The following is a 27,451-nucleotide window of genomic DNA, read 5'->3' as shown; positions in this document are numbered from 1 at the left end:
TGAAGAGCATGGCACCAGTGAACAGGACTACGAGAGCTGGACGCCAGAGGCGGAGGAGTGAATTCAGAATTGCTTCGAGTTAGTGGATGGACCAAGTTCAAGGATTTGTTAGCAGACCTAAATGAACATGCCACAGTTGTCCATGCATGTCCTTGTAAAGTCTGTGACAAGTGTGTACCCACAAAAACATTCCGAGTCTTCCCCAGCCAGAAGCACTGGATGAACCAGTAGATTCGTACCAGCTGAGGACTAGATCTGTGGCATTTAGGGCTGGCGACCCAGAGTCAAGTAAGAAGTCCAGGTATGACTCCAGAAAGCCAGTGCAAGCGCAAAGAGACGATTTTAGACTAAACTGGAATCACAGGTGGACACTCAATAGTTGTGGCAGGGCTTGCACAATACAACTTCCTACAAAGGAGAGATCGGGTAGCTTAAGTGACAATGACCCAACCCATTCCCCCCTCCCCCGATGAGCTCAATGCCTTTTATGCACGCTTTGACAGGGAGAACTATGACACACCCACACGAGCCCCCACTGCTCCAGGTGACCCTGTAATTTCAGGGTGAGGCCAACATCTGAGCATTCTTCAAGGAGGATGAATCCATGAAAGGCATCTGATCCAGATGGCATACCTGGCTGAGTACTAAAGATCTGTGCAGACCAACTGGCTGGATTATTTTACAGACATATTTAATCTCTCGCTTATCTCGCCGTCCAGTAGCACTTACATCAACTGCAATGAAGTGCTTTGAGAGGTTGGTTATAGCACAAATCAACTCCTGCCTCAGAACTGACGTGGATCCACTCCAATTTGCCTACCGCCACAAAAGGTCAACAGCAGATGCGATTTCTCTAGCTCTTCACTCTGCTCTGGACCATCTGGGCCACAGGAACTCGTACACCAGGCTGCTGATCAACTACAGCTCAGCATTCAACACAATCATGCCATCCAAACTCATCATCAAGCTTCAAGACCTGGGCCTCTGTAGCTCCCCATGCAACTGGATACTCTACTTCCTCATCGGCAAACCTCAATCAGTGAGGATTGGTAACATCTCCTCCTCGCTGATCAACACAGGTGCACCTCAAGGCTGTGTGCTTAGCCCCCGCTCTACACGCACAACTGCGTGGCTAAGCACAGCTCCGATGTCATCTTCAAATTCGTCAAAGACACTACTATTGTTGAATGAATCACAGGCGGCAATAAGTCAACTTAAAAGAGCAAGATAGGACACCTGGTTGAGCGGTGCCGCAACAACAACCTCTTGCTCAATGTCAGCAAAACTAAAGAGCTGATTGTTGACTTCAGGAAGGGGAAGGAGGGCAAACAGTGCTTTCTTAAGGGGTTAAGGAAGTTCAGCTTGTCACCAAACACCAATTTCTGTAGATGTACTGTTGAAAGTATCCTGACTAGTTGCATTGTGGTCTGGTACAGCAATTCAAATGAGCAGGAACGCAAGCTGCAGAGAGTAGTGGACTCTGCCCAATACATCACAGGCATATCCCTTCCCACCATCAGTAGTATCTACAGGGAGTGCTGCCTCAAGGCAACATCCATAAAAACCTCCAACACCTGGGCGATTTCGCTGCTGCCAGCAGGCAGGAGGTACAGAAGCCTGAAGTCCCACATCATCAGGTTCAAGAACAGCTACTTCCCTTTAACCATTCAGTTCTTGAACCAACAGGCAAAACCCTAACCACTACAGTTTAGCAACACTATGACCACTTTGATCATTTTGCACTAAAATGGACTTTGTTTTTTTTTTGTTTTAATTGGATTGTTTCTTGTAAAAGATTGTGTATAATACATTTTTCTTGTAAATGCTGCTTGTATGGTGCTATGTGCCTGTGATGCTGCTGCAATTAAGTTTTTCATTGCACCACACCTGCACATACATGTACCTGTGCATATGACAACAAACTCGACTTTGACTTTTATGACTTAGGCAATCAATGATACATTCCTTATAAAAGATAACTATACAAGCTCTATTAATAATAGAACACTAAAAACTGCATATAGTACAACGTGGCCTAGCCGTAGCTTGGACAAATTCTTATCCCTTTGCTCCATGCCTATACAGAAATGCAATGCAGCCGTTGTTTACTAGCAACACATTTCAATTAAACTGAATCTAAATGATTCAATAATTTAGAGCATACTTCCAGTGAGATTGCACACCCCTCCTTGTTTTATTCCCCTGCCATGATATGTCATTAAATTAAATCCAGTCTATTCTACAAATTATCTTTTATTATCCATATTCCACATTATCCAACTGTCTATACTCCAGCTGAGTGACCCTGACATTGTCTGGTTAAATCCTCATTTACCAAAGGGAATCATCTCCAGGGTTCCCACTTACCTTACATTCCCACCCCCCCCCCCCCCCCCCCCCACAATAGCTATTCCTCATTCTCCTCCCCCTCTTCCAACGCCTCAACATTCCATTTACACACTGCTCCTTGACATTGTCCTAAAAAAATGTCAGATTCGGCCCATCTGAATGCAGAGCTCTATACGACCATTAGCTCCAACACGGTACAGTACAGCACGGTAGCGTAGCGGTTAGCGTGACGCTATTACAGCACCAGTGATCGGGGTTCGATTCCCGTTGCTGTAAGGAGTTTGTATGTTCTCCCCGCGTCTGTGTGGGTTTCCTCTGGGTGCTCTGGTTTCCTCCCACATTGCAAAGACATACGGGTAGGATGATTTGGGTTTAAAATGGGTGGCGCGGACTCATTGGGCCAGAAGGGCCTGTTACCACACTGTAAATAAAATTTAAAAAAAATTTAAACTTTTCCACTGCCTGTACACATCAGCCTGCTTGCTGGGATATCTATTAATTGATTTTTTTTCTGGGGAAACAAGAGACTGCAGATGCTGGAATCTTACTCAATCCAGATGAAAGGTCTCAACTCAAAACATCGACTTGTCCATTTCCTTCTACAGACCCATCAATTTCCTCCAGCAGTTTGTTTTCTGAAATTGATTTTTTTCCTGCTTGTGTAGTAATATCTGGCAAATCCAGACTGCACACTTATTTCAAATACACACCATACTTAATTTTTTTGAAATATATAGTGTACTTGGATTTATATAGAAATGAATATAAAAAGAATCCTAATTTCTGAATCACAGTTCATACCCCACTTGGAATACTGTGTGCACTACTTTAGGAAGTCACAGAGAAGATTTACAGGAAAAGTGCCAGAGAGTTCATTCTTGTGCTACTAACTCCAATACTTTTGGCCATTGTCTCAATCTACTAGAAGACTGCTATTGGCCCCATACACTAACTAAGACAACTTACTTCTGTATCTAGTATTACCTGACTCTAAATTTGCTGTCATGTATTTTGTTTTTGTTTCGGATTTATAGTATCTGTAATTTTTTGTTCCAAATACTAGTTTGATTCTTAAAAAGGTATTTTGTCAATTTTCAAATGGATAATGTTCTGATCTTTTATTATCTGTGAACAGTAGTGAACAGCTCAAGACAAGAAATCTGTTATAAAAAATACTCGTAGTGGGTTACCATAGAAGAGACTTTAAGGGAAAGAAGATGAAATGAATTAAAACATAAAAATGGCAATCGTGGAATCTGAAATACAGAATGATTGAAGTAGTACACCAGCCTTTTCCCTTCATGCTCAACTCAGAATAATGAAATTTCCTTACAGCAAACAAAAGCAAATAGGCTGAACCATTTACAAACTTCTGCTATGCTGCCTTGCCAAGATAAAAATTTAGAGAAATACAAACATTTTTGAATCCAACATCAACTTAAAACCCACAACGAATAACTTGAAATGGACTATTGTTCAAGTATTCATTAACATTGGTCATTCCTCCAACTTTCTACAGCTGATTCAATAGAAACCAGCTGTACTAGTTGCCAAAACAAGCCCCACGCAGAAATTATTCATAAACATGTGGGAGTAACCTGGCAATTGATTTGCATTCTTTCAAGACTTGTGGTGAATAGTTCATTATTCAAGTTTATATTAACACAAGTGTTACAGACTTGAAGTAACCACATCTAATTTCTCCACCTCACCTCATGCTGCCCCTTGCTTTCTCATCACCCTTAACACTACCTGCCCTACCCTATTACAAGCAGATAAAAACATTCAAAGAAACAACAAGTTATGCACAAATTCAGTCCCATAGAGCAGTTTCTATGCTGCTATGGATGCTTGAAGGCTTCCCTGTTTCTTGCACAGAAAACACTGCTGACTCTTTGCATTTCTCTTCCAAGTACTAAACCTGTTTGGCCCATTGAAAGATTTATATAATTTATAATTTGAGCACCCATGGTTGCATAATGCCTCTTGCATGTTTACCATGCTAGTTATTTGGGTATCAATGTGTCTATCTTCTCTAAAGAGTGTGGTCTCATTCCAAGATGCTATTCATAAGCTTCCCAGTGTTGAGAGCAGATTTGGCCCAGGTCAACTGGAACCACAAGATGACAAGCACAACTCAAAAAACAATGTGTCACCTTTAAGGAAGAAATAGTTCAAAAATGGTTGAGGCAAGAGAACAAGCAGCAAATCTGGAGCTCCCTGAATTACAAAAGAGTTACAAAAAAAAATAAAGCAAAAAGGGTTCATTTGATAGGTTGGAAATACCAGCAAGAGCCAAGCCAATAACAAAAGAACCACAGGAAGTGAAAATTAAAAAAGGTAAAGAAAGAGTACGAGAAAGGATTAGCTGCTAATATAGTTCTGATCCAAACATATTCTATAAGCATATAAACTGTGAAAAAAAAGGAAGTACATGGAAGAGTGGGGCCTGAACACGTTGCATCCGTCTTCTCAAGGAAAGAGGGACAGTTCAAATTAACAATGAAGCAGGCAACAGTTGAGATACCAATTAAAAATTAATAACAAGTATTAGAAAAATTGTTTTAACCTTACCAATGAAAAAACTTTAAACAATGATCATGAACAGGATTCATAGTCAACTGGAGGTAAAGCTTTAATTAAGATCGGGCAACATGGATTTAAGGGAAATCATGTTTAACCAATACCAGAATTTTTTGATGGGATAATGGCATTGATGAGAATAATGGGAGTCGATGTGATGGACATGGATTTCTGGAAGGCTTTTGATAAGGTGCCACTGAACAGGATAATCAGCAAAGTTGAAGCACATGGTATAAAGGGGACATTTAAAGCATGGTTACAATGCTGGCTAAATTACAGAAACTGAGGGTGAAGGTGAATGGCTTTTTTAAAAAAAAGACTGGAGGAAGGGGAATAGTAGCATTTCCCGGGGATCAGGTTTAAGGGAACTACTTTTTCTTGATATATGTTAATGACCTAGACTTGGGAAGTACAAGCTATAACTTCTACATTTGCAGATGATACAAAACTTGACAGTATTACAAATTATAAAGAGGATAGGTGATAGACTGCAGCAGAATATAAGCAGGCTTGTGAAATGAACAAGAATTTACAAGATTGGTTCCTGAGATGTCAGAGTACAGGTAGGATAGATTAGAGAGGCTAGAACATTTTAAGAGAAGGCAGAGGGTAAATTTGGTAGAAATATGTAAAGTGATAAGCAGCAGACTGTGGGTTTTTTTTGGTGCAGGGGTTCAAGGACTAGAGTAAAGGTAGAAAATAAGGGAAAGAATTAAGAGTGAAGCAAGTTTTTTTTTTAAAAAACCAGCCTACGGTTGAAATCTGAAATGCACTGCATGGAGATGTGGTGGTGGCAGGTTCTACTGTGTCCTTCAAGAGGGAATTCAGATAAAGTTATTGTGGAGAAAGATTTGCAAGACTACAAAGAAAGGATCAATGGATGGAACTAGAGTGTTGCTCTGGTAGAGAGCCAGCACAGGCATCTTAACAAAAAACATTAAAAAACTATTAACATCTAAATAAAATAAAATAATTTAATAACCAAACCAACCTATTTACCCATTTCCATCTAATCAGAGCTACAAGGCCCCATTCAAATCAATGGAAACTAACTCTGCATCAGGTCTGACTGAAGTAAGATGGAAGAAGATGGATTTCCAGAGTTGGATCCCGACTATGCCCGATTCACTAGCATTACACTTCACCAAAAACCAAGCAATGGAGTGGAATGAAAGATATAGCAGCATATATGTGGTGGCAGGTTCTATTGCTTAGCATATACTCAGTACATCCTAGACTTAAGTGGACTCACTAAGTCCACAACTTGCCTCAGAGCAACTGAACATCTGCAGTTCCCAAACATTATACTGCCCAACACGTGCTATTAAGTTACCCCAGGAAAGTTTCTTTAACCAAGTAACCAGATCCTAATACATACACCATTAAAGGAAGAATCTGAATAGATAATGGAAATCAGCAATTTCCTTCACTCGATTCAAGTCAGTGCTCTATCCTCATTCTGCAGGATCTTCTGGAGCTTTAAACTATAAGCGTTAATATCACAAAAAGATTTTTTGATTAAACAGCTTTTCCAAGACAAAGTTGTAAGCTCTCTAGTATGCAAGTATTACGAAAATAAAGATCATTCAATGGAATAAATCCACAATTCAACAAAACATGCACTATGAACTATACTACATTGGTTTAACACAGCACAGTTGTCAAATAAACTTCCTCAATATCTCCTGACCTGTTACTTAATCCTTACTGCCAATAATCCCTGGCTTGGTTACGTGGAAATGTCATGGAGATTTGAACTTAATGGAAATATTAATTGAATAAATGCTACACTCTAGTATTGGCTAAAACCTTCCCCAAATGTCAAATGCCAAGTCAAAATATCAAAACACAAAGTGAAAGCAATACATCAACAATGGAAGTGGGTAGGAAGCCACAAACCAAAGTGGCCTCATAAAAGTAATGCCCTTAAATTCATAATCCAACTATTTAGAAAGATGAGAACTATCCTCATTCTGACAGCAACCTGTCTTTTCAGTAAAGGGTCTTGACGATTTTAGGCAGCAATTAGAGATTATACACATTAGCAACCAGAAGCCCTGCAGAAGCAATGGAAAAAAGCGAAGCACCACAAACTACTCACCCACCCTGCTACCTCCTGCCCTATCTGTGGGCAAGTCTGCGGTTCCTTTAGTGGTCTCATTAGTCATGTCAGAACCTGCAAGACTGGAGTGGAAGAAAGTCATCCTCATTCTGCAAGGACTGCCTACATTAGCAATCTACAATATGCTTAAGCTACTGACAAACACATTTCTCTTTGAGAGAGCAAGTGATCATTCACTTTTAATAACAGATCAGTTTTTTTTAAATAAAGAGCCGAAACTGCAGAGATTTGAGGGTCCCATTTCACAAGGAGTCTGAAAAAAAGCCAATGACAATATTAATCTTTACACTTAGTGGGCTAGTGTATATAAGATAGCAAGTTTCACCATCTCTGCATAATATTCTGACTTGACATTTGTTCTGGTACAGGCACCACAAAGCTCGAGCTACATACAAAATTGCGTTGAACAAATTAGGAAAGTTGTAGCTTGAGTAGTATGGAAAGTAGAGTCTCCAGGATTACAAATAAGTAAAGATGACTTTATAGACCACAGGGTGGGCAAAAGGAAGTATGTGTAACAGAAACCCAAAAATGATCAAAAAGGAGCAATGTGCAACCTGAAGGATGGAATAAAAATAGCACAAGTGGTCAGACAGCAGAGAGTATTTGTTTAAAAAGGTAAAATAACTGCCAAAAAGGAATTACAAATAAAAACAGATTAAACTGTTGATATAGCAATTTACAGTATTCAAAACAAAACTGATAAATTGGAAGCAATGATGTGTAGCTAAAATCTAGATTATACAGTTAAAGTCTAATAATCCACTGACCCATCGTTTGGACATCCTGACGGTTCAGCATCCAGCTCACCATGGTCCCATTCCCCACACTCCCTTTAAACTCACCTGATTCAATAAAATAATTTTACTACTGCGTAAGATCTAGAAAGGTGAATTTAAAATGTATTAGTGTATTTACGAATATTATCCAATATCTGGAAAATGTTCCAGTCAAGGACCAAAGTCCTGACAAACTTGGCCACACAGGTCAGAAAAGACAGCTTAATCTTTAAGAGAAATCCATCAGTTGATGAGAGGAAAGTTTCCTGCTATCAAAACATCATTAACTGCTTAAAAAAAACTCCAGTATGTTTCAAGGAAATGCGTTCACAATTTGGACAATTGCTGGAAAAAAATATTTTCTGTCTGAATTTTAGTCCAAGAACAAAAAGGGAAAATATTCAGAAATATCAAATGAAATTTATTAAAAGTTATTTCATTGTTCTCAAGGGTCATATTTATGATTTGAGATTTAAACAGAGCACAACTAAAACAATAAGCAGAAATTGATGCAACTTTGCCTCCCCATTTCCAATATCTTGTTCCTGCTGCTTGCAAGCACAGAAGGATTGAGAGTGGTTTAATAAAGATGTTAATGGAAGTTTTGAAAGAAACAGGAACAGCACCTTTCCAGGGAATCACTTTGTCAGTTAGCATAGGGTCTGAAAAGGAAGATGAACATTAGAAGTGCTCTCGGAGTAAAGTTCAACCCTGATCAGCAGCACGAGTGCAAAGAGACAAAAATAATACACTGAAGAAATCATCCAAATGTGGGGAAATGAAAATTGATACAACTGCGTGACAAATGTAAGGAAATGAGAGCAAAAGTGGATGAATCAGGGAGTAGTAGTTCAAAACAATGTGCCTGATTTGGAGCCATGTGCAGTGTGTGAAGGTATTTACAGCTAGAAAAAATAACAAGCAAAACTCAAATGCATTCCATATAGTAAACAGGAACAGGAGATAAAGAATTTTAAACAGTCTTGCAAACTTCATGATAGTACCGTACAGATGTATGCCAGGCAAAAATGACAGATCCCAGGGAGGCAGAAAGAAGGGAAGCTGGAGAGAAAGATATGCATGCACCTTACTGGAACAATGCATTGCTTAGGAGAGGGGGTGGTGAGGAAAGAAAGAAGCATCTGTTCCACTCACACCAACAAAAATCACAAGAATGGCAGCAAAGCCCTAGAGTTTAGATAAATTGTTCTTTAGTCATGAACTGGATGACTCCCAAATATACAAACAGATTTTTATCCAAAATAGGGCAATTTACATTGTTCATCCAACTTATGTATGCTTTACTTTTATAATCTTTGGTGCACAAACCTGCTGGAAGTTCTGACGTCAAGAAAATGGAAATAATTTTGTTGCTACATTATTGCCCATGTGCAAATGCACATACTTTGTGAAAATCATAAAGGAGTCACCCGACATCACTGTAAAACCAGAAATTTGCAGCAATTCATAATCCAAAGTGTCTCTTATTTACCAAGTTGCTGGCTGATCTGCATATTAAGTAAACATCTGACTAGAAAGCATTTCAACTAGCCCAAAGTTCAACTTTATGCAGAAACATTGTATGCTTTGTTCAGGGAGAGAAAGAAATAGAAGTCTAAATGCTCATATTAAAGGTTTTAAAACAAAACCCCAAAAGCCAGTTTATGCCTTGCAAATATTCTTAAGCAGGTGGTAAAAATGCCAGCTCAACTAGCACTTCTGACTAAAAATGTACCTTTCCACAAATACCCACCCTACTATCCAAACAAATCCAGTGTGCAATTCTTAGCTGTACTGAGCATTAAAGGCCATAATTTTGATATTTGATAATATAACACTCTAGCACCTTTCATTTGCAGACTGAAGGCAATATTGTCAAATCCTGCTGTTGCATGTTTACTTTGTCAAAGACTACCAGCGAGAGCCAAGTTGAACAATCTGCTCTCAGGTTTTCTTTGAAGTACCTGAATGAACCACCCAGCCTCAGCTGCCCAAATAAAACCTTCATTTGCAAAGCAGTAGTCTTCTATCTGATGATGTCCAATGCACTCAAGTTGCACTTTCAGTGGCCCTTCTCAGGTACCTCAACAGTGTTCACCAACATGCCCCACGATGCTTATGAGTGGGCAAAGCACACTTAAAACTGCTCAATCTTCAGAATATGCCATCTATAAAGTTAATGCATCAAAACCTCAATCTGGTGGAAATATAGACGTCATACTGGTTCAATACTTTCAAATCAGAGAACTGGCTAGCTTTACCAATTGTGAAGACAATTTCCTCATCAAGGAAACAGCCAGTGGACTCTGTGTCACCCAGATAGTTGAAATGATTCACACTTTTCAATTCTATCCCTTGATGGAGATGGCTAGTGCTGGGGAACAGGTCATCTATTTTGTCAAGACAGAGAGAGGACAAAGAGTGAGAATGTCTTGGAAAATATATCAGACTAACTGAAGGTTGCCTGAGAAATTTCTCCAACTTTTTGGTCTCAGTGCTGAGTTTTGAGATCCCACAAAGTCATAGGGAGAATGTTTAGAACTCCACAGGGACAGCACCCAATATCAGGATTTAATCAGAAATGCTGGAGCAGTGAGGCAGCAGCACTATTTGCTGTGCCACCATGCTGGTTGCATTTTTAATGATGAGGTAATTTAGATGACCTCTGAGAGGATACCAAGAAAATGCTTGTGGAGTGAGCTTTTGGTTTACTTTCAAACTTTGTAAATGCTAAGATGTATCACAAAACAAATACACAACTAAATTTCTTTCACATCTATTTGTACATTTCTTAAATATATTTTTAAGCCAAAGTTTACAATCCAGCATAAATAAAATTGTAAAAGGATATCAAATACTTATCAACTTGACACAAGGATGTGAAATTGTCATAGACATACAAAAGAGGCAACCTATCAACTGTTATTGTCACCAAGATTACATACATTTAGAACTTTAAAAATTGGCTTTCAACTACAAGACCTTTTCATAAACCAGAATTGCATATTTCAATTTAAAATGGCAACACTATAGCCAGCCAAAATGGATATGATTAATTTCTTTGTCAATCAAATTCATTGACAATACCATAATTGACCAAAACTAATTTTATGCACAACTTAAGTAACCATCACCCAATCGTAGCTTTATTTTTGAAGATACTGCCCTACTTTTACTGAGAGAAGTTGCTGTGGTTTCATTTTCCTAAGAATAGGTTTTAGAACAGAATCAGAAAATTTATAATCCGGGTGGCTGATATTTGACCTATCATGTCTCTGCCAGTTGGAAAAAAACCTAGCTACCCAATTCTACCTTCCAGGATGTGGTCCATGGTACTGCAGGTGATACCTCTAAGAGTAGACATCTAAGTATTTTTCAAATGTGATGGGGGTTTCTGTTTCCAATACCCTTTCAAGTGGAGAGTTCCAGACAGCAAATACCTTGGGAGTGAAAACTTCTTTTTTTCATTTCACCCCTAATCCTAAGAATTACTATAAATCCAGGCATACTTTTTTTTTGACCTTTCTGCTAAGGGAAATAAGTCTTCCCTATGCCACTCAATCTTATGTACATCAATTAAATCTCCTTTTTCAGCTCCGATTACAGCTCCTCCCACCGTCTCTTGCAAGGATGCTATCCTTTTTCTTAATTTCTCTGCCTCCACCGCATCTGCTCCCATGATGAGGCTTTCCACTCCAGGACATCCGAGAGGTCCAACTTCTTTTCTAACCGGGGATTCCCCCCGAATGTGGTCGAGAGAGCTCGCACCCATACCTCTGCCATTTTCCGCACCTCCACTCTCACCCCCACCCCTCCCAGACCCAACAGGGATAGGGTCCCCCTTGTCCTCACATTTCATCCCACCAGCCTACATATCCAACACATCATTCTCCGCCATCTCCAATGGGACCCCACCACCAAGCATATCTTCCCCTCCCCACCACTTTCTGCCTTTCACAGGGACCACTGTCTTCACGACTCACTCATTCACTCCGTGCTGCTTCTCTTCTTCCTTTTCCTAGCCTCTTTTTCTCCTCTCTCCCCCCTTACCTTTGACCCATCTCCCGGTGGATCTGCTCTCCCCTCCACACCTGCCTATCACCATCTCTTACTTGCATCTACCTATCACCACCTTGTGCCACCCCACCTCCCCTCTTTTGTCCACCTATCACTGCTCTGTTTTTCCTTCCTATATACTGGGCTTCCCCTTTTCTTATCATTAGTCCTGAAGAAGGGTCCTGACCCTAAATGTTAACCACCTGTTTTTCTCCACGAATGCTGCCTGGCCTGCTGAGTTCCTCCAGCATCATCATGTTTTTCATCTAGATTCCAGCATCTGCAGTCCTTTGTTTCTCTCTCGATTAACTCTCTGCCCTGCCTCTGTTCCACAATAAACGGCCTACACAATTCCAACTTCTATCATTACTAAAACTTCCCAGTTTTGGTAACATCTTACATCTACTCTGCTCCTTTGTCCAGCACAATCATACCTTTTATATAATGGGACTAGAACTATACGCAGTACTCAAACTAGTGCTGACCGCCCAGATCATACGGTCTCCCTTGTCACCACCTGTTGGATGTAATGGAAGCTGCCTTCTCTCTCTCCGTTCATCTGCACAGCTCACCCTAGCCCAGTGGGAAGACAGCAACTTCCATCACAATCAACAGGTGATAAGGAAGATCGCAAGATTCAGACAGTCTATCAACACAAAGCAGATGCTGCCAGCCCCCAATGGTAACTTAATGTGCCAAACCAGGGTGCAGCCTTGATCCCCACATCTCAGCACAAAGCAATGACAATACTCATCCTTGTCCTCACAAGCAGCTTCCTCAAACCAAGCCATGATAAGATTTATTGCTGGGAGTGTGCCTGTGGAGGGCAGGGATTCACACCAGGTTCCTGGCAGAGAAGTGTAGCAATTAGCGTAATGCAGCTGTCGGGGTTCAATTCCCACCGCTGTCTGTAAGGAACTTGTACGTTCTCCCCATGCCTGCGTGGGTTTCCTCCGGGTGCTCCAGTTAACATGGGTTTAAATGGGTGGCGTAGACTCATTGGGCTGGAAGGGCCTGTTGCTGTGCTGTATAAATAAAGTTCTTGAAGTTTTATAAAAAAAAATCTTTTGGTATAATAACACTACTGACCACTTTCATTCCTGAGAACACATCCTGAGCTCCAAGCAAGGTACCAGCTTACATTAAACAATACGAAAGAGAAGAGCTTTACTTACTTACTATGACAGAGGAGGCAGCAATTAAAGATCCATTCCAGATCCTGCCACAGCAATCTCATCAGCCCCTCCTCCCTCATTTCCCTACACCATTGTGATGTATTCTCCCTCACACGCTCATCAGCCCACCTTCAATTCTGTTGCCATATAGCTACACTATGGGGTTATTTACAGCATCCAATTAACCGTTCAGCACATCTTTGACATCTTTGTGCTGCAGGAGGAAACTGATGCACCCAGCAGAAAGCAATGTGGTCAAGGGGAGAATGGGCAAACCCCTCACCTGCATGGTCACTAATATTTGTAATGTTATTTCACAGAAGGCATGTACAACTCATAGAAAAATATTCAACTCTACACAATATGCAGATTAGATTATGTATATGCCCTTTCAAAACAGAATAGACATTTTTTTGTTGTAGAATGACTGAGGTGCATTATTTAGGCTAATTCAGGCATTTTATTATGGTCAAAATCTTCTCATACCTATAGAATGAACGAACCTCATGCCAGCAATGCCAAGCTCTGCACATGGAGTTAACTAATACAGAATGTGGAGGTGTGACAAAAACGCCCCCAAAGTGCATCAAACATTTCCCAGAGCAATTATAATCTTAAACTACCAGATCTAAGGCAATAAAAGCTTCACAAAAATTTGCTTCCAGACAGTTGTCTCACCAAAGGTAATACAAGTTAGTGCTGCTGCCTCATTCCCTTACACTGAAATTCAATCTTGCCCACTAAGCAATCAGGTATGGAATGCGACCTATCCTTGCTTCACTGAGGCATACACTAAACAATACCAATTGGCCACCACACATCTGGACATCAACAACAAAGGAGAAAAAAAATTAAAATTAACAGATTGTAGCGACTCACCATCCGAGCAAGCGAACCGGCTCGGCAGTCAGGTCGCACGTCGTCGGAGCGGCAAGACCCAAGATGGCGTTGGGCCTTCGTCTTCCCCGAGCGACAGGGAGAACCCGTGCACGGGAAAGGTTTGATGACGTAGTGTATACGTCATTGCCGTTTGAAGTGGGCGGGAACAGTTTCTCTTAAAAGGCCCGCACAAGGTGGGAAAATAAACCAGTTCTTGTTCTGAAACCCTTCGATTAGTGTCTTGTTTTCACATCGCGGTAGCAGCTGCTACAAGATATAAATTTACTCAGAAATAAGCTTCAGAGTAACAGTGCATAAATTCTGAGACTTTTCACCATTGTCTATGTACAAACTAAAGCACTCTGATTTTTCAGTGTCATCTGTGTCCTTTTTAAAATATTAACAAATGTCTCTGCACTTTGAGTTTTATTTTTTGATGCCAGCAAACATAGTTAAATTGGGTAAATTAAGGACACAAAATATTATACTTGGTCTAGGTAATCTCAAAGCTAAGGCTCATGGAGTTAGAGAAACATTATGATAGAACCTTTGCTACAGGCTAGAAGCCAAAAGGAGGAACAAGCTGGTAGACCTACTAGTGGCAAGCCACACAGACCAACCTCGGATCCTTAATTATTCACAATTTAAAATTAACTCATGAAAAGATATGGTAATAAACAATACTGTAGTTGGAACAACGTGAGAAATGTGAGACTGTGAATTTAGTAGGAATAGGAGAGCAGAACGCTCCAAACAGAGAAACCAGTAAATGTTGCTGTAAACAGCCATCTTGGAATACTGGCTCGTGACATGCAGAAGTATGCAGGTGCACTGAGCAATCAGAAAGGAAAATGGTTTTTATTTACAAGAGTAAGGAAATCTTGTTAATATTGTATAGGGATTCAGCAAGAACTAAATTGGATGAGTGTACACAGATTTGGTCTCCATACCCGGAGGAGGATATATTTGGAATCAGTGCAGCAAAGATTCACTAGATTTCTATGGTGTTTTCCCTACAAGGAGAGATCGAGCAAGATCAGCCCAGACTCTATAGATGAATGAAGAGTCTCATTGATGCGTTGACAGTTAAAATGCTGAGTGGCCATTTGCTCCAGTGAAGAGCCTAGAACTAGAGTGATCTCTAATCAAAAGGGTTGCATTTCTTTGGGATTTCCCAACTCAGAGGGCTGGGAATGCTCAATCATCGAGTATGTTCAAGATTAAGATTGATGCATTTTTATCAACAGTAGGAATCCAAGGATACTGGAATTAGACAAGAGAGGGAACATAGGATCAACCATGATCTTATTAACTAGCAAAGCAGGTTCTGGGTTGAATTGCCTGTACTGTTTCTATTTAAGCTCTCATGTAGGAAACAAGGTGGGTTTAAAGAAGCTGTAAATAGCAATAGCTGTAGTCCAAAATGGGATCTAAAGTTGCTGAGCTCCCAAGTCCAAAAGGCTATCAAGTGCCTAATTGAAAAGTAAAGAGCTGTCCCTCAAGCTTCTATTGAGGAATACTCTAGAAGGCAAAGGATAGAAATAGAGATAGAAAATTAAAATAACAGATGATTACCTTGGGGTCACACTTGCAAAGCAATCAATCATGTATTGAAATCAGTACAAGCACACCAATGTCACCTAAAAGTATTTTTAATATTGCCACCTGGCTATGTCTGAAAATATTACCATTGTACTACTTCATTCATCCCACTATCACATTTAAGGCCTCTGACTGCTTTGTGGAGTTCTCACTTCTCTGCTTTTTAATCTAAAAAAAAAGTGCAGATGAAACCTCAGAGCATTGAGACTTCCAGTATTCTAGTACCAATGTCCCATAGCAATTCAAATTCATAACTTAAGGCACAACAGAGACTTAAAGAAATTTCCATCCTGCTACAAAACTTGACATTCATAAATTTCACATGCAGAAATTAAAACTTACAAAATAACCTTATCACCCAGAAGAAAATAACAAATAATTCTCAAGTTAACTCACTCAGAACATAGCTTGAATGCCTGCAATGTTTTTTCAATAAATTACAATTTTACCAATTCCTTTCTTACATCCAAATGAATTTTCTAATAAAAAAATTCACAAGGTCCAAGTGAACCTACTAATCTTTTCTAATCTTTCAAGAACCAAAATAATGATACATGGCTAAATTAACATTGCTTTTTCAAAGCAACAATGAGGGAGATACAGGAAATATTGACAAGTTTTTCAGTTTAAAGATGAATATTGGATTCAACAATCCATACAAAACATTTCATTATATCTGGATTCAAAATAGCTGAAAAAATCCATAGTGAAATTATAGTAATTTAATCAGTAGTACATTGAGTATCTCCAATCACTGTGGCTGAAATAGCATTAATGAGTCTGAGATTCATGAACCACTCTATAGCTTTTTTTTAAGGAGGGGAACTTACCTTAAAATACACATCCATCAAATACACACCAAGGAAAGAATGTGATGAAATGGTTCACTAATTGACTTGGGCAACCATATTCCCCAAAAAAACTGATTCACACTTTATGCATTCATTGGCCACATCTCTTTCGCATCTGTCTGCAGCCACCATATCCTTCAAAGGAAGTGAAAGCCAGGAAACCTTGTTATTGGGTCTTGAAAGACTTCTCTGCTTTTGGACATTTTTTTTGGTCCAGGCCCTATTTCATTCACCACCACTCTGAAATTGACAATACAAGGGCAACAAGACCTGAAAGGATTCCTTGAAACCATGTAAAAACAAGCTGGGACTTCAGTCTTGTCTGCATGTACATGTAGCTGATAATTTGCACAACCTGCATCACAGCATCTTGATGGACTACATTTAACAGTACTAGGAGCCAATGAGTTGGTGGCAACGCCAATGACCAGGTAACAGCCCATATATCCAAGTCCAGCTGCACGTCAATGAATTTTGTATGGTAGCTCACCAACTACACCAAAGCAGGGAATGGTTACAGATTACTGGAGTGCAAGAGTCAAGCTACTTGCTTTAGCACCCCAGGTAATACACAAGAATCTACAGATGACAGCACATTCTGGTCATGGTTACAGACTTCCATTGATGGCCCATCAAGATGATTTGAACCAGGTTGTGGTGAATTTTCTCTCCTTAAAAGGTATGTTGAATATTGTGGTTGCCAGACAATTTGCAGGGTGGAATGTTATCGATTCCGTAGGTATTCAGACATCACAGTTGTATCTACAGGCTTTTGCTTGTTTTACAAATGCCATGCTGTATGGCTGGGAAATTTCCCTCAATATCAATCCAAGAGTATTGGTGCATTCATTCTGAACAGTCCCTTACCAAGAGCTCATGGCTTGTTGATCTCACCCTCCGCTTAACTCTCATTTTTCAGTTGCTGACATGCTGACAATTCTCAATGAATATAATCCCCTCCCCCCAAAACACAAACACACACATACATACACACAGTATCCTGCCTACAAGTGAACCATTCAAAGCCAGAATGCTGAACAATGTGCTTGGGTCTTTGATAGGCACCATACAGTCAATAATGAAAAAAAAAGCCATGACAGTTTAGATCCAAACACGCAACATGGATCTGATTTGTGATGCAAAACATCACACATGCCTTCTGTTCCATAAGATGGGCCAAGGAGTACAATTCCAATCTCTCTCTCTAAAGTCAACTGATAAAGATGGTACAGCCAAGGGTTCCACCATGTCCTCCCAAATTTTCCACAGTTAGAGACTAAATATTAGACTCAGCTTGGATTTGGGACGATGGGTCCATAGCTTAAAAAAAATGCCTTGGTAGCCTTAAATGCCAAAACAATCTAAATAATTCTTGAAAAATTCAACCAATCCGGAATTCATAGCCCCTTGGGGAAGGATTCCTCATTAACACTGCCCCGTGCCAGACAAAACTCTTACATAATCCTTGCCCACCATCATCTCCCCACCCTTACTTGCACCACCCAAAATATTGCTATGGTAAACGTTCTTCAATTAGATTTTCATAAAACATGTATTTAATTTCTAGGCCATATTATTTGCATGCCTAAAGAGACTCCCTTATTTTCTAGCCTAATTTCTAGATTCCTCAATAAATTATGAATCAAATTTCATGCATCAAGTATAAAACAAGTTGAACTTCTAGCTATTTGTAATCAATGTGGTTGCACAGGCCACAATTTTCAACACTGTGCTAAATATTACTTTATGTTCATCCCAAGTTTAACTCATCAACAAAAGCAAAACATTGGATGCTGGAAAGCTGAAGTAAAAACAGTAAGTATTAACTGTTTTCCAATATTTTCTGATTTTAGCTTAGAAAGATCAATTGCAGGCCTACAAAGAAATGTGGACAGTCAGCACTGGAAATTGCATACTATGAATTCCCAAATGGATTGGCTTGGACATGCAACTTCTTTAACTTTCCAATAAATCCTGTTTACAGTACATTCAGACAAAACCAAATCTCCCTGAATAATTCAGTGACAGTTTACCAGTGGGAAGATGGAGGTTTTTACAATTTCAACATTAAGTGATGCACGAAGATAAAACAACCTCCATTCATAAAACACATACCCAATCCAATTAAACTGAAGCTGTAACAACTACAAAACTATGTTCATCCATAAATTACTTTGAACTACAGACGACACCTGTCACAACTGCTTTCATTCAAGTTTACCATTAATTCAGCTCTGAAGAATTACAGATCACATTAAGTGACTATTATATTTTGCGACAGAAATAACTGACTCAAATAGAAGCATTGTCAAAGAAAAAAAGCAAGCTGCAGTGGAGGCAAGTTAGCTAGATTAAGCAATTTGCTCTTGAAACCACAACCCTACATGTGGATTAGACAGTCAAAATTAAAGGAATACGAATCTTCTCCTATTCTTTATATAACACCACTTTTACAAATCATTACATCCCTCCAGTTTGGTTCATTTATTTCTTGGCCTCAAGGTAACAAAGGGAGCCAACAACAGCAATGTTTTTGACATAGTCCATGTGAATTTTACATGTCATCTTGACAATGTCCCACAGACCAGTCAAGTCAAAATAGGATCAAAGGGCAAGAAGAAAATTAGATACAAAATTGGCTCAGAGTTTATGTCCATAGATCCTTAAAAGTAGCAGGACAGGGCTATAAGGTTGTTAAGAAGGGATAAAGGATGGGGGAATATAGAGCAGGAAGGTCAGCTCCTTTGTCAAGACCTTGGAATCCAGGTCAATTTTCTTCCACTCCACTTCCGTGGCTTCAGGGGTGATTACAAGACCCAATATGGGACCTACAGACTCTGCCACGTGCTATATGAAGCAGGGCAGTTGAAGAGCTGGAGCGCTCCTTCCGTCATTTACACTCTGTTTGAGAGTGCTCCTTATGCATTGATCAAAGGTAGCACCCCGATTGCTCCTTCCCCACTTTGTGCATGATGGTCCAGAGATACACAGAATTTAGGGATGTTGCATTTTTTTCCAAGATTGAGAATATCCTTGAATCACTTCCTGTCCACCCGGCAATCTCCTCCCCATGACAGACCTACAAACAGAGTCTTCATTTTGAGGGTCGTGTTAGGCATGCAAAAAAACATGGCCTATCCACAGAACCGACAAGAATATAAGGGCCTAGGAGATGACACTAATGCTCTTCCTGCCAGGGGATTTGTAAGAGTTTGAGAAAGCAACATTGGTGGAATCTACCCAGTGCTTTAAAGTGCCAGCTGTAGGTAGTGCAAGTCTCAGAGGAATGCAGGACAGCAGAAAGGTTATATGGGGACCATATGCATTACTTCGGCCAGAGTTTGAGTACTGTGTTCAGTCATCACTTGACAGGAAAACTGTGATTGTACTTGAGGGTGCAAAGGAGAATTACGATGTTGCCAGCGCTGGAAATGAAGCAATGAGGAAACAAATGAATAACCAAAGGTTGTTTTCATTGGAAAAGAGGTGGCTGCAGGAAGAATAGTTTGGAGTAAAAAGGAAGGACTTGCATCCCCTAGGAGAGGATTCAAAATCCAGGGGACTTAGACTTCAAATAACTCATTAAACCAGAGCAGAGATCAGTTTTTTTGTCACTCAGTGTGGCAAGGATATGGAACATTCTGCCTGAGAGGATTATAGAGTCTGAAACCTGGAAGATTAATGAATGGTAGATGGATATGCACATGCAAGCCATGACCTGTAGAGTTATGGACCCAGCTCTGAAACATGGGATTAGATTGGGTAGCTCTTATTTGACTGGTACAAACAATGAATGGGGCCTCTGCACTGCATATTTTCAATGATTCTTTCTCATTTCTTTTTTTTTGAAAAAGAAAGCTTACAGCCTACATTCCTCCCCTCTCCAAAGAAATGTTAAGGCCCTAAACTGCCAGTGCCCAGTGCAACCTCATTCACTCCCCAGTCCTTACAGAGTGACAGCAGCTGTAGCAAAAGGGGAAATTTTACAGAAAGATCAGGGCACCCTAGCGTGGGTCGGAGATATTCAGAGATCAGGAAAAATGGTGGGCATGGCGGACTTCCTGCAGCAGTTTCAGGAATTTCACCTACCTAACCAATGAGGGACAATCAACAGAAACTGCTCCTAGGGGTGGAACAGGTTAAGTGCTGGTCTGCATCTCCCTTACCAAAATGTGAGGGGCAACCATTGTTTCCCTGAGCTGCCTCACTTACGCCCTGATCCTCACTGAAGAATGATAGCGGAGGAAAGACAGTAACAGAGGATTCTCTGATCTACGGGCTATTCCCGGGGACGCACACAGAGACTGACATCAGCTGCTGCTGGAAGGTCATCAACTCAGTGAAAGACGCCCTTTGGTCTGCCCGAAACTTGTTGGTCTTCCAGCACTGCGAGATGTCCATAGGGGAATGCTGCCAACTGGCACATTCCAGGCTGCAGGAGTACGTGCTGAGGGACGCACTGAAGCTGGGTGCAGCCAACGCAAGGGCTTGGGGGGGGGGGGGGGGGGGGGGGGGGGAGACTATAGTTTAGGGTTCTTCTGCCACAGGAGAGGGAGGGGTGGGGTCATGCGAGAAAGCCCCTTAAATATTTTAAATACGGGACTGGGGTATCACCCCAGGGAGCCACATGAGTGACATCAATGCTGTGTTTTTATATATAAAAAGTAACACTAACAATGGAACTGTACACGAATGTAAAGTCTTGAACTGTTTTGATTATTGTATATAGGTTCTTTTATTATGAATAAAGTTTATTTTGATAACAAAAGTAGCTGTTTATCAATAGGAGCTACAAGACAAAACCAATATTAACAGGTATAAGATGTTTTAAGTGTAAAAAATCTGTGGTTTGAAATAATTTTCCCTTTATAACCTGACTTTTGCAAAGTATTTGTAAAAATCAATTTTCCTTTTCCATAATTTTAGTGCATTTTCTCTGCAATATTGTTGCAACTTTTGCAACTAAAGTATATAACTAATCTATTTCACTTTGGTGTACATTTCCTCTTTGTTGTATTAGACCTAACACTCGTTATCTCCAGGACAATCTGAGATTAAGAGTACGGTTGAGATTGATAGTAGACAGCAGACTAATTAATTTTCTCATAAAAATAAACAAATGCCATGTAATTTGATAAAATGTTGCTACATTTAACTTGAAATCTTCGTTAAACATTGTACAACTTACGATCATTGCACACAAATGGTATTAATACTGCATTTTATACAGAAATTATGAAAAGGCAAAGAGCTCAGGTTCTCAAATCCCATAAATGAGAGATATGCAGCGGAAAAATGTCTTACTGATCTTTGAGAACACAAATAGTAAATTTTATACCATTTCTGAACCAAGACAATATTCCACAATATGTTCTAAATGTGCTCAATGACTTCTGCTATAGCAGTTACATATTTTATTTTTGCCTTTGTTATTGTATTTTGAAATAGCTATCAAGCTGTGAAGTTAACTTGGAATGCCCTAACCACCTTTTTTTCCCCCAACAAATGTGTGAAAATTGTAGAGAATGAGTTAGAGAACAAGTTAATGCAGTCTTTAAATTTTCAAATATAAGTCTCTTAATAACTTCAAGTTATGTTCATGTACATGGCAAATCAGGCACAAACAACTATCATCTTCCATAATATCTTCATAAGTATTTATGTTACATTACATAAGTATCTTCAGCGTGACATGTGAAACTTTTGATGTGGAAAGTAACATAGATGAACTGCAGACCAAAAGTTGAAACGTATTACTCAAGTATCATGTGAGGAACACCTAAACACCACAAGCCAAAAATGATAAGCTGTACAGAGGTCACATCAGCTGATCAATCTCATAACTGCAATATCATGGAACCACAGAGCTGTCAGCAACCTTGTAAATGGGTGTGCGTGTGTCTGTACACAATATACTTAATTTACAACATAGCTTTCTGAATTCATAAGAACTGAAAATGTTACCTACGCAAGCACCAGGTCAATTTGTGGATAGCTGTTGCTGTAAGTTGTTGATAGTTGTATAAACAAAAACAAAATAAATGCTGCCAAACTCAATATTTCCAGATTATGTGAAGAAACAAAAAAGGGTAAGTTTTTTTTTGAAGTTTGTGCACCTTAATGTTTATCACACTACTAATATATACAATTCTTGTTTGATCAAATAAATAAAAAGGGACAAAATTGTAGTCTTGTACTTCTGTATTACTCAACACCAGCCAATTCTCAACTATGCTAGCACTCAGTTTATCAAATATCACATTCAAATTTTAAGCCATTATCCATCCCTTTTACAGTCAATGTAGGAGCACAAATTTGCCTTAACATACAATTCTAACTACTATGGTGTACATTAGCTATTGGTCCTGTTACTGGGGGGGAAAAAATTATTGCCGCAGTCTCTTCATGGTTAATCACATACTCCATTACCTAGCCAGAAGTACAAGTCTGCAATTTGCTCAAGGCATTCTTCAACCGTCACTTGAAAACCATCTGGAATCACAGACTTCTGAAGCAGCTTAGGTTGACCCTTCATACAAGCTTGAAGCTATCCATTGAATCCCATTTACCTCAAGCTTTTTCCAGATGAGGATATACTTGTACCTGCACATTATATGGATCTTTCAGATGTAAACAGCATTAAAATGTGGACAAATGTAGATGTCAAAAACAGGCACTCCATATCCTTGAGTGAAAACACTAACATTTATTTAGTTTGATATTGGCCCTGGGGTGGCCAGGAGCCATTTTTCATTCCAATGAACCAATCCAGCTCTGATTTAAAACATCAAATAAAATTTTTGGTGTACACCCACTCCACTGACAAATACAGCATGCAACATGACTTGAAGCAACTGAAAGATTAATGGTTTTGAGAAGTTCCACATCAACTATTAAACATTTGGATAAAGTCATGCAAAAGATTAGACTAAGTATGAATTAAATTTAAGTGTTTTATAAATTGTAATCATCTGAATTAAAGGGTCTAAGTTAAGAAATGAACTTTTGAAAATTAAGGGGCAAAGGATCTAGGCTTTTACAAACATGTTGCAAAGATTGTGCTGTAAGGCAAACCATGAAAACCAATAGCTAGGCGGCAGCTGTTTTTGCTAGTTCTAATTATCACATTTATATTTGTAACCTTCCCATCCCCACAGCTCAAAACAAAAACCTGAGGAGCTGACCCTTTTCCAAATCATTTTTGCTTGATGCCTTTCTCCCTGCCTTTAAAATCCAAACAACTATTTCTGAAAAGGGACTCTACACTGTATTCAACTGTAAATCATTTGCAGAAAAAATGAAAGCAATATACTACATCCATCATCAAACTGGACTCAAACTGATGTTCTTCTGAATCAATGGTAAATGATGCTATGTTTGAATCCCAACAAAAGCTATGGTTTATAACCTAGTCTTCTAAATTCAATAGTGAAGAATGCTTTCATACAATTAAATTTATTCGGAGATTCTACACAATATTTGAAAGAATTGATTTTGGAAGCTTTTCTTTAATGTAATAGTGGTTTATTCTATTACTACAATATATAGAATTCAGACAGCATTCCTAATAATTTGTCTCCAATAACCAAATTAAAGATTTTTTTTCAGATACACAAATGAAAAACTAAGTTTTTTTTAAATCATGCCAGAACTCTAATTTCAACATGGGAGAGTTGGACTGCAGCTGCACATTCTTGTTTTCTTGTGGTTTGACACTCACTTTAAAAACCACATGCAATGCAAAGCCAACTAGACATATTCCAGTTCATTATACCAGAACCAATGACAAATGGCCTCTCAAGGACAATTAACATTTAAAACAGTCAGCTCGAGGTTATATACTATAAACCTCGGTTCTGATATATTAAAGCTGCACTTCTTAAACTAGGGTTTCTCAGATAATCAGGCTTTTCTTGTGTTTGCCAGGGTACCGGCATGATGAATTTGTGGCACCCCAATAATGAAAAACTTTGCAAACAATGCATCGTTTCTCCTGTAGTAGGTAACATTCTTTAGATGAGAGAACAGGTCCACACGTTACCTACAACTCAACACTCTGAAAGACTGGAACAAGCGTAGCAGCAACAAAATAAGTGTTCAAGGACCATACACGAGTTTTGAGAAAATGTCAGATGGGTGAAGTAGTTCTTGCTCAATGATATTTAACTTGTCATTCTAAACATTCTATATATGGTACATTATATTAAATAATATTTATATGAGGCTACTTATAACTTGGTTCTCATTTTAAATCTAAATCTTAATCTAAATAATGCTTGTAATATATTTGAACGAAATCTCTTTCACGTACAGAAAGATGTTTGCCATTCTTAGTTTATTTAACTGAAGACATTTGTGAAAAGATTCGCAATATTTTACAATCTGTGCAAAACAAAGCCGAATGTGCGACTGAACGCGCGGCAGGACCATTTAGAATTCAACAGGAACAACTCGCACGAAAAATCCTAATGTGCGAATGTCGAACCCATGTAATGATGGCTCCAAGGATAGGGAGCAAAAAAGGGGGAGAAAATGTATGAAGCAAACGTTCAAATTGTACAGAAATACGGGTCAAATATAGTCCAATTTATTATTTATGATTGCATTACATACAAAAAATTATGATGCAAATCTCGAGATGGGATGCCTGCGGCGGCCTACCCTGGGGAGCTGGAAGCTTCTCTCGGTCTGCGCCCGGGTAACCTGGTTAGCCAGCTGCAAGCAGCAGGGGCCGGCACGCCCTTCAACTCGGTGCCGGAGAACAGCGGGGATTGCATCCGCGTTAAAACGACACAGTAGCACATCAAAGGAAAGCTCGGCCTTTCATTATCACTACACCACCCCCACCCCCCCCCCCCCCCCCCCAACCAACCAACCAACCAACCAACCAACTGCCCAAATCACCCCCAGCCCGGGCTCCGGCTGCCTTTTGTTGTCGACAGCGCCTCGCCAGACGTCGGACCCTCACCCCCGGGGAGAGAAGGAAGGACTCGGCAACTCGGCCGCCCGAACTCACTGACCCCAAGGCCAGCGGCCCAGCTCCGGGTGGGGGAGGGGGCGAAGCTGCCCACCAACGCCTCGGGGTCGGGAAGCCGGGCCCGGGAGCAGAGCTCACCTCGGTCGGCTGGCTGATCTCGAACAGGTCCAGGCGGTTGGCGTTCCAGTGGTTAATGATCTCCGCCAGCTTCCTGCGCTCCTCTTCGCGGCTCGACATCCTCGGTGGGGATGTGCGTTAGACGGAGAGGAAACCCAACCCTAAGGACGAAACCCCGCAGACAAGGGAATTGAACCAAATATCCAAGCGGCCCCGACTCTCAGGGCGAGGCGAAGCGAGTCAAAGGAGAGGAGGAAGCGCGACGCCAAAGCCACCGGCTGCCGCTCCCCGGCCGCCCGTCGCTCCGCCTCAGTCTCAGTCTCAGTCTCAAGCGCTGCCCAACGGCTCCTCTCTCGCGCGCCTGCGCACCGCTTCTCGCGACGCCTTTTCTTCCTCGCTCCCTCTGTGTGCCCGGGCCGGCCTGGTTCACGCGCGGTCTTGCCGCGTGCGCGCCGGCGCCCGGTGGAACGTTCACTGTTCACGCGCGGTTTTGCCGCGTGCGCGCCGGCGCCCGGTGGAACGTTCACTGTTCACGCGCGGTCTTGCCGCGTGCGCGCCGGCGCCCGGCCCACGGGTGGGGGCGAGCAGGTAAAGACGGGAGACGGGAGGCTGGGATGTTCGCCGAAGGAGGCGGTGGCACGGCGGCAGAGTGGGGGAATTAATTGTTTTTGCGGCTTCCGCGGGTTTCTCTTTGACTGCGTCGAGTCTCACCGGAATGGGTTTGAATTGCGGACTCTGCGCATTTGCAGTCTCGTGCGTTCGCCTGGCTCGTGTACCACTGCGAAAGCCTAATTTGCCTTGATTTTTGGAGGCCCTGTAATAGAGTAAACAAAATTAAAGTCTCCATCACTGTACCCTCTGCCGCCGGTGGTGGATTCATTCATTGTGCATTGTCATGTACTGCTGTTTAAAATATAATTCGGATTAAGGACTTCATCTAAACCATTCGATTACCTTTTAAGACGGTTATTGCTCTAGATCCCCTGTGATTTTTCACGTCTTGTTCTTTCATGCTGCATTTATGGTATTTAGGTAAAATTTTAATGCGTGGTATTGTTAAATGGCAGGATTACTGACCCCATTTTGGCATCGCTATTGTTTACCAGGGATAAAAAGTAATAAGCATTAAAATTAAAATAGACATGTTTTGTGGGAAAAATGTAGTTTGGCAATACATTCAGAAATGTCATTGTAATCATACAAATGGCTGATTTGAATATATCTACTAACACGGACAGGGCTATAAAATATTTACAATTTATGTCGCAGGTATATATGTTATTAACGTAGACAGGACTTTAAAATCATTACAGTTTATGTCACATAGAATAACATGCATAGCTGAAACTGCAGTGATGTGATGCATAATATCAATTCATGACACTATTGGCTTAATTTGCAATTATTCATGTTTTTCATGGAATCATCAAATCCCATTTTTATGAAAAGGGATGACACATTCATGTTTTCATGGAAAATATGTTGTCCCTTTTCATAAAATGGAATTTGATGATTCTGTGCTCATAACCAGCTGTCCCAGTTGTATCCCACATGCAGATCAATCTGATAACTCAGCAGCTGAGCTGAGGTCATAAATCACAAAGGAGATGTATTCACTATGCTTCCTGGTTACATCAAACATTAAACATTTCAAAATAAAAAAAGATTTGCTACGATAAGTTTTAAACTACAAAAAAAAGTAAACTGATCACGGATTGCACTGTTATGCCGAATTGGGATGAACCCAAGATCTTCTGACTGAGGCAAAAGTTGTACCCACTGAGCTGCAGCTGGATAGGCTCAAATGAGGCTCAGCAGCTCAGCCCAGCATTCATGAGGTGCTGAGGGTCACGTGGCAAAACAAATTTATAAACTGCGACAATCTGTGACCTTGTGGCCTAGCGAATCCCTCAAGCTGCCATTACTATTAAACCAGAGAGTGGGGGGGGGGGGGTCAACCC

The 27,451-nt window shown here is 40.4% G+C and overlaps 1 protein-coding gene across 1 annotated transcript in view; it reads right to left on the bottom strand.

The window, feature by feature from the left end:
* The window catches only part of afdna (afadin, adherens junction formation factor a), a 184,847-nt gene extending 158,518 nt beyond the window's left edge, over nt 1–26,329 (bottom strand). Inside the window, exon 1 of the mRNA XM_052012073.1 lies at nt 25,512–26,329. Coding sequence (XP_051868033.1) covers nt 25,512–25,610 — 99 coding nt within the window. The 5' untranslated portion in view covers nt 25,611–26,329. The remainder of the gene's footprint in view (nt 1–25,511) is intronic.
* Nucleotides 26,330–27,451: the final 1,122 nt, after the last annotated feature.

Source organism: Pristis pectinata, chromosome 3 (genome assembly GCF_009764475.1).
Source record: "Pristis pectinata isolate sPriPec2 chromosome 3, sPriPec2.1.pri, whole genome shotgun sequence".
NCBI lineage: Eukaryota > Metazoa > Chordata > Chondrichthyes > Rhinopristiformes > Pristidae > Pristis > Pristis pectinata.
The sequence above is the reverse complement of the archived record's forward strand: the minus strand, read 5'-3'. Positions and strand labels throughout refer to the sequence as shown.